The sequence below is a fragment of the Triplophysa rosa genome, linkage group LG6, assembly GCF_024868665.1.
Source record: "Triplophysa rosa linkage group LG6, Trosa_1v2, whole genome shotgun sequence".
NCBI lineage: Eukaryota > Metazoa > Chordata > Actinopteri > Cypriniformes > Nemacheilidae > Triplophysa > Triplophysa rosa.
In genome coordinates this window covers 28,269,332-28,277,865 of record NC_079895.1, presented here as the reverse complement: position 1 = coordinate 28,277,865, position 8,534 = coordinate 28,269,332, and the positions used below count along the sequence as shown (strand labels likewise).

The 8,534-nt window shown below is 39.1% G+C and overlaps 1 protein-coding gene across 1 annotated transcript; it reads right to left on the bottom strand.

The window, feature by feature from the left end:
- Positions 1-2,018: 2,018 nt before the first annotated feature.
- On the bottom strand, positions 2,019-7,951 carry LOC130555942 (tripartite motif-containing protein 16-like protein). Its single transcript, XM_057336510.1, has 6 exons — positions 7,698-7,951; positions 6,330-6,894; positions 5,530-5,763; positions 5,296-5,455; positions 5,107-5,166; positions 2,019-4,984 (listed from the first exon to the last, which is right to left on the bottom strand). Exons 2-6 carry the CDS (start codon positions 6,888-6,890, stop codon positions 4,455-4,457), a joined length of 1,545 nt encoding a protein of 514 aa, XP_057192493.1. The 5' UTR covers positions 6,891-6,894; positions 7,698-7,951; the 3' UTR covers positions 2,019-4,454.
- Positions 7,952-8,534: the final 583 nt, after the last annotated feature.

Here is an 8,534-nt window from a genome sequence, read left to right as displayed (position 1 = left end):
TGCTCCAAACTCCCAGGCGACCATAAATGTAAATGAGTGAGTGTGCCGGACAAAGAAACATGTTTTCACGCCCAAAAGCATCTCATCAAATTGGATCGCCCACCTTGAAGGGGCGTGACGCCCCCGGGATTAAAACATCTGGACACGCAGGAAACCGTGCTCGCTTGTGTGTGTTCGTGCTCGCTCGTGTTCGCTCGCTCGTGTTCCCACACTCGTGTTCGTGCACCCTCCCTGTCTCTCTCCTCGGAGTTTGCTTTGGCTAAGTCCGTTCTACCTTCGTCAGCCAATCCGGCTCTAAGAAAGAATCTGACGGACTCACCCGCTCGCTTTGAACTCATCAGGACCCTGAAACCTGTTGCATGCACACCAAAACTTGTCCCAGCACAACCAGGAAACCAATGCAAGTATCTGATCTATTTCTAAATAGCTGCGCTTAAGCTTTGCCCCTTATAAATAAGGAGATTGTCCTTGATGGTTTATGCAGATGCAAATAGTTGATTTAATACTGCCACTCTTTGCTTTGTCTATTTCTTTCATTCTTTACTGCTTTTACGTTTTATGTGTGTTTGTTAGTGTTTGGTCTTTGTTAGTTAGTTCCCCTTCAGTGTAGTAAATAAAACCGCATTTGTATCCACGCTCGAATCGTTTCTGTGTTTATTTATCACATTCAACGTCACTTAAACTGCTTGATTTCGTTAAGATTTCTGAAGTGGTACTGTACTACAGTAAGAATATTGTTTTTCCAAGGCCAGGAAAGTAATATTTCTTAGAGTTGATATACGATCACTATCTCTTTTATAGCCTTTCACTCACTATTTCGTATCATCACTAAGAAGCCTCCTTACGGCTTGTAGTTTTACAAGCCTCACACTCATGCTTCTAACCCCACGATAACATCATTTGAGTTATCTGACTAAATATCCATGTTCTCTGCCCATTTACTCTAGGAACCTCAGTGAGATACTTCATCCGGTGGGTCCCTTCACCTTCTCTTTGGGGGTAGGCTTCGCCCCTGCCTTAGAACTTAGGAATCCTTATCCCTCAGGATTCTTACCTTGGACGGGGCCTACGCCAAAGATCTTTACATTACATGTTATCATTCAATGTCCTATTTTTCAATAAATATAATTTATCGTTCTCCTGCCTTCTGAGTCTTTCTAGTAGAACTGGAAATCCTTCTCAACCAAACGTGTTGAATTACAATTCTGTCATCATTTATTCACCCTTTTGTCATTTCAAACTTCTATAACTTTCTTCCTTCTGCAGAACACAAAAGAAAATATTTTGAAGAATGTTGGTAACTGAACAACAGTGGTACTCATTTGCTTGAATAGTTTTTTTGTCTATGCAATAGAAGTTGATGGGTATGGGCATAGCCGTTGTTTGGTAAGTAAATAATGACAGCATTGTAAAGAGTGTTAAAACCACAGAAACAATTTATATAATTCCTTAAAACACTTTTTAAGAGTCTAGGTATTAAAGTCCAAATGTAAACGTGACCACAGGTGTATATTTAAAGGTAAATCCAAAATAAGAAACTCACCCAACCATTTTGGTGTTTGGTGAGCGTAGTCTTGAGTACTATGCTACCTTGTTTATACTGGCTACTTCCTGTTTCCTGTTGGACCAGGGGTGCTTCTCAATATGCCTCCTCGTTTCCTCTCTCCTCCACCCTGCATCCTATGACCTGGAAACCGATCGAGCTCAACCATCTTTAAGGACATCTTAATTCTCTAATTGCACTGTGAGGAGGCGAGGATCGAGGAGGCTTTCTGAGTGTTTTATTGACTAAACCTGACGGGCATATTAATTCTCCTCCCCCTGCATATCATTTCGTCTTTAGATCATATTCAAACACGCATAAATGTGATAATTAAGCATTAAATATTTTTAATAATCATGTAGTTAATTTATTTATATAATTAATATTTATATAATATATATAAATACAACATATATTTGACATACCTTATATACATTTCTGACCACTTTTAAGAATGTTTTTAACTTATTTTATTGTAGTGGGGATTAGGACATCTGCCTAAAGTGTGTATTTAACTTATTTTTTTATTTTCAATGGACAATGTGTACAGTCATCATTAATTGACGACGAAGTGACCCTAACGAGACCGAGGATATGCCATTTCACTTCTTTTAATTCCTCCGTCCTCATTGCTCCCTTCCCTCCCATCCTGAAGGGGTGGAGCTAAGACGCAAGAAAAGGAAACGAGGATGCACAAATAAGAATTGAGAAGCACCCTAGGTAACATTTAAAGTGGAAAAAGAAACATGGAGTAAATGGAGTAAAATGACATGTAAACCTATCAAAACTTTAATATACATAAAATCATTATTACATATATAGAGCTGTAAAACATGCATTACATGTGACAGTGTAACAAGGTCATTCATGCAAAGGATTCTAGGAAAGATGCAAAACCCGCTGGAACTGTGAGAAGATCATTAAAACTAAACATTAATTAAACTTACAGTGAACAAATTTATAAATAAGATAACTAATGAAAGAGTAAAAATTTAATGTTTTGACTAAATATAAGTAAAATATATTTTGATAGTCAAGAACTACATCAAGCAGCAGCAAATATAAAATAAATAACAGGGATGCCACAATTTTCAGTAAAATATTTAACTGTTAGGTACGACCTCCACGGTTCAATGCGCGTAAGTGAGTAAATTATCCTGTGCGCTTAATTACTCTCTGAACTGGCTCTGTCTGTGTTTGTCTGTATGTCTGTGTGCTGAGATGGATAAACTCATCCCCACGAGTAAATATCTAATGGCGAGTGGTGGTCGAGCAGTGAAGCGAGGCAGCCTGCAACATGAGAAACAATGTGCTGGTGAGTATAATGCTGATGAACAGACTCTGGCCATCAGAAGCACCGGAACCTAGCAGCTTTATTGCATGCCCATTGTACCAAAGTGATGTCTGAATTTGGCACATCAAGGATGTATTTCATGTGTTTTACACTGCATACAAAAGCAGCACGTTCGTGTTGCTCTCACCCAGCACATGCAGGGAGAGCATCTACAGCACCATGCCAAAGTCCGTTTAACAAAAGTCATGCCACTCGACAGCCTTTCGGTCAGCTATTTACAGTAGGTCATAGCAAGAGCGCCTCCGGGCAGCTATTTAGCATTGCCATTCTTCCAATTTATTGTAATGGCAGTGGCGCACCTTGTAAATACAGTATATTATCTTTGGCCTTGCCCATTAAAAGCGGCGTTGTGGCTAGAAGGGAACGCTACGACCGGAAGTGATGCAAAATCTCGCCATAAAATTACAATAAGTAACATTAGCTAACACCTACACCTACCCCCAACCCTAAACCTAACCTTACAATAATAAAAAATAGTAATTAACTGTTGTCAGCAAGATAAAAATTATGCGGTATTGAAGTGTGCATGCCCAGTGGAGGTAGCTGTATCCCTTCTAGCCATAACAAATGAGCGGTAGTGTTTGCAGTGTTAAATGCACACCGCACATTTGTCTGTTTACTTCCATTACAGCAATCGCAAGTTTGTCTGTTTACTTCCATTACAGCAATCGCAAGTTTGCATTACGTTATTTTAAATACTCTGATGCGCAAAACCTTTTCAAGAAGCTCATTTTACTGGCATGTTGATGAACAGTAAACCAAGAACTGCTGTGAGCTACCAGTGTAAATCTTTACATTTATTCAATACACCAGGAATTTGTACAAGTAGAGTTTTGCTTAAAGAGAATTGCAATAAAATAGTGTTTTTTTTCTTCTGAACTTCTTACTGTTCCTGTCTCATAAGTTTAGATTCAACTTTATTGTCATTTATTGTCATAAGCATAGAATAATGAAATAACCAAGCCTTTAGAACCGAACTGAATACCGTGGGGAAAAAACCGAGGTACGTATTGAACCGTGGGTGAGCTGTATTGTTGCATCCCTAATAAATAGGACTTTAAAAAAAGGCAATCATTCAGTGTTACATTTACCACCCTGTAGTATACACACTAAGCAGTGTTTATGTCATCTGGGCTAACCCATATAGGGCCTACATGGAACCCGTGGACAAACGGCTGAGACCCAGACACACAGCCCACTTCAAACCCATCTGCGCCCAATGTGTATTTACTGGCTGGGACACAAGCCATCACTGAACACAAGTCATTTACAAACACACATACAATCAAGCAGTCAAATTCTGACGTTTTGTTGATGTAAAAAATATGTGGAATTAAATTATTAGTGTAATCCTACTGTAAATTATACTACCCTTGAGCTGCAAACAAATATAGATTACAAAATATAACTTAATCTCTGTACCATCTACATCAGTGGTTCCCAACGTCTCCTTTTTATTTTCATTTGATCAACCATTTATAAATATTTAAACTTCCTCAAAGCAGATACTGTAAGCTTACATGCTCACATACTTTACCTGCATTGGGAACCACTGATCTACATTGTTAGATCACATAGTGTCACTTTACCATTCAAAGAAAGTCTAAAGCCAGGATACAGAGGCTGTGTGAAGGTGGTGTTGATGCTGTGGATGAGGGTCATTGTATCTGAGATGTTGTAGAAGGACAAAGTTCCTTCATTGTGATCCACATACACTCCTATTCTAGCAGATCTAGACACTACTGGGAGTTTAGTCTCAACATTATTGTGCCAGAATGAACAACTGGAGTCAGAGCAGGACAAACTCCAGGACTTATTATTACGTCCAAACTCACACTCATTACCCCGTCCCTTCCTACTGATGCTCTTATACGACACTGATATCCCCACCTTCACACTCCACTCAACCTCCCAGTAAGAGCGTCCACACACACTCTCTCTACACAACACTTGAAGCAAAGCATTAAATCTGTCTGGATGATCAGAATACTGTCGGACTCCTGTTGTGTAGGTTACCACTCTGTCCCCCTCAGACTGACGGAGGCGTTCATACAGTGTGTTTGGATCCAGTGTCAGCTGATGAGAATCTGAGGAACATGAAACAATTTGGAACACCAAATCGTGAAGTTATATTAAAGTTCCAATTTGAATGAATTCAAAACGATATAAAGATTTAAGGATTTTTTTAGGGGTATCTAATCTAACTTACATTGAAGAAAAGGCTCCCTGGTGTTGGGTTCAGGGCTGGGAATAGTCTCTGTGTATATCACTTTAAAAACCAACAGACATTTTATTGTAAATGTGAACTGAAATCATATCTAAAACGTTCCAGATTCATTTTGACATGCACTGAATGATCTACATGATATTAAATGATGGATTTGAAAGAGTGCTTTACCCTTATCAGAAAGCTTTTCCAACTCCTCCCTGCAGAAATGCTCCAGTTTCTCTCTCAGTTGGGATACAGAATTTTCCACATCATCAAAAGAGAGCAGAGAGCTGACAGTGATGCACTGTGAGTCTGAAGATTCAGTAGGAGCAGAGAGCGACTGGAAAATCTGCATAGACACACAGACAAAAACATTTCAGTGTCTGTGAAACATGACCACTGTTCACATCACATCTCTGTTACCTGCTGGAATTGCCGGTGATCATCCGTGCGTGAAAGCTGCTCCAGCTCAGCATCTTTCTTCTTCAGATCATCAATCTCATGCTTCAGTTGCTTCAAAACTCCTTCAGCTCGACTCACTGCAGCTTTTTCCTGATCTCTGATCAGCTGTGTCACCTCAGAGCGGCTTTGCTCAAAATATGAGATCAGTTCGGTAAAGATAACCTCACAGTCCTCCACTGCTGTCTGGGAAGAGCGCTGTTGGGACACACATTACAATCAGTTTAAACCGCTACATCACACACACCACATGCAGGTTACACCATTGTGGGCTTTAAAGGAACACTCCACATTTTTGGAAATAGGCTCATTCTCCAACTACCCCAGAGTTAATAAGTTGAGTGTTACCGTTTTGGAATCTATTCAGCCGATCTTTGGGTCTGGCGATAGCACTTTTAGCATAGCTTAGCATAGATCGTTGAATCCAATTAGACCAGTAGCATCACGTTCAAAAATGACCAAAGAGTTTCGATATTTTTCCTATTTAAAACTCGACTCTTCTGTATTTTTTTTTTTTTTTCTAAAAAAAAAAAAAAAAATCTAAAATCTAAAATGTAGAAATAGGCTAACTTCCGTCATCATATCCAACGTGACCAACTGCTTGCACAAGGAGCGTGATATCACTGCGCCTGCTGCAGCCATGTTATGGCAGCAAACTTCCTTATTACTTATTAACTCTGGGGGAGTTGGAGAATAAGTCTATTTCCAAAAAAAAGTGGAGTGTTCCTTTAATGCCGGTTGGTGTCTTTCTGACGAAAACTCACCTTGTAAGACTCGACACCTGCTCTTAACTCATGAAGCTCCTTCTCTCTCTTCTGGATTCTCTGTCTCTGAATTTCCTTCAACTTACAATAAGGACATACAAACAGTTGATCAGTCCAACAGTTAACATCCTGTATTTTACCGTGTACAGGGCATATCATATCCGGTCGTCCGGTGGCATCCTTGTGTCGCTTCCCTGAGTGAAAATTCTCATGTTGCTCAAGATGATTCTGACAGTAAGAGGTTTGACACTCCAGACAGGACCTGACAGCTTTGTGTTTTCTTCCAGTGCAAACGTCACAGTCCACGTCTTCAGCTTGGGGTTTTGTCTCAACCATTTCAGCCAATATTGGGTTTTTATTCAAAGCAGGTCTAGGGCTGAAGGTCTGTCTGCACTGAGGGCAGCTGCAGACTCTCTTCTGATCATTTTGATTCCAGTAGTCAGAAATACATTTCATACAATAACTGTGTCCACAGGGAACAGTGACAGGGTCCTTCAGTAGATCCAAACACACTGAACATTTTAACAGTGCCGGAGATACTGAAATATTGGATTCAGCCATTTCACTGCATGTACACAATGACAAAACACAAAACTCATGTCACATATTTGTCATTAGACAACAAGCAGTGATATCAGAGATTTGCATCCTAAATAGTGCACTTACTGTCATTACTATTAGCATAGCACCATGGTGAACACAAAGCATTGATGAAGGCATTAAAATAAAGCCATTTATTAAACAGTTACCCACCCAGCCCTTACAAAAATTAACCATGGTTTTACTACAGTTAAAACCAAAAAAACATGGTTACTGTAGTAAAACAATGGTTTTCACAAAATAACCATGGTTTTGAAAACCATGTTTTTGTAAAAACCATAGTAAACTACGGTAACTGTAGTAAAATCATAGTTTTGCCCCAAGTAATTAATGCACCAAAAAACCATGGTTACTACACTTGTACAACAAAAAAAAACATGGTTTATTTTCGTAACGGAGCTGCCTTTTATGCAAGCAGAAGTCCAAAAAATTAAAACAAAGAAAACGAATAAATATCCCCCTCTTGTGGTGAGACAAGATATAAGTTTCGGTTATACTTTAAAAACGTACACAGGAAGAACATGTCAAAAAAGTGAGGAATACAAGGATTTCGACATGGAGAGGAAACAGTCACTCACAAAGTTATTACACAAAGGTACCGTAAGAATCTTTTTAAACTAAAATGAGGTGTGAAATGTCAAAAACATGACAACAACGTATTCGCATAATCACAACAAAACATCTATGCAATATAGTAGTAATTTGTGTTTTGTATGACAGTTTATAACTTTGATAAATGTCTAAAAAGCGTTCACGTGCGCAATTTACCGGTATACGCTCGTCAGAACCCTGTTGTGGACCCTGTAGATTTCCGTTTATATCAGCGATTAGAATGACATTAACGGTAATATCAGTTTGTATGCAGGTATTAATCTCTTAATGATGTACGCAGTAACAGCAAGGTTGTTTCCGAGCTGATTTTCATTCAGGCGTCCTCTGCTGTCAAGTAAACCGAAAGTGAAAGCTTTAGTAATTCCTGTGAGACTTAAAGGGACACTCCACCCAACAATGAAAATTCTACTGCGGTCAGGCCAGCCTCCACTGTGAAAACGACGGTAAAGTCAACAAGGTTTTGTTGTGCGCGCAAATACTAGGCAAGACATTATACATTATACATAATACTAGACATTACGGTAAAAGCGTGAGATTGTGATTTCAAAATAAAAGCGTTCTTCCGGCGAACGCGGTTTCTCTTTCAATCACCAGTTTGTATATTTTAGGTGTTTGCTAAATTGTTATTACCTGTTGCTATGGAGTTATGGGTGATTTGTAAACTGTTGCTAACTATTCTGGTGGTTGCTTAAGTCTTGCTGTCCAGTTGCTGTAAAATATCTCGTATGCTGTGTGTCTATAAATTCTATTAAACATATTATATTACATGATATATTAGACTTTTCTTTTCAACTTTTACACAAATGTAATATAAATCATAGGGGTCCACAGAATGTGTCTGTGACGTTTCAGCTCAAAATACACCAGAGATCTTTTATTATACCATGCTCTAGTTGCCCAGTTTTGCATGCGAGGAGAAATGCGCTGTTTTGGCTCTTTAAGTGCAAATGAGCTGCTAGTCTCCGCCCCCTTTTCACAGAAAACGCAGCCAGG

Bases quoted from the DNA above. Each gene is read 5' to 3' on its own strand.
- LOC130555942 (XM_057336510.1), bottom strand. From the start codon at position 6,890: ATGGCTGAATCCAATATTTCAGTATCTCCGGCACTGTTAAAATGTTCA. The intron at 5,167-5,295 runs GTAAAGCACTCT...TGGTTTTTAAAG, and splicing joins GGAAAAGCTTTCTGATAAGG to TGATATACACAGAGACTATT. The intron at 4,985-5,106 runs GTAAGTTAGATT...CATGTTCCTCAG, and splicing joins CAGGGAGCCTTTTCTTCAAT to ATTCTCATCAGCTGACACTG.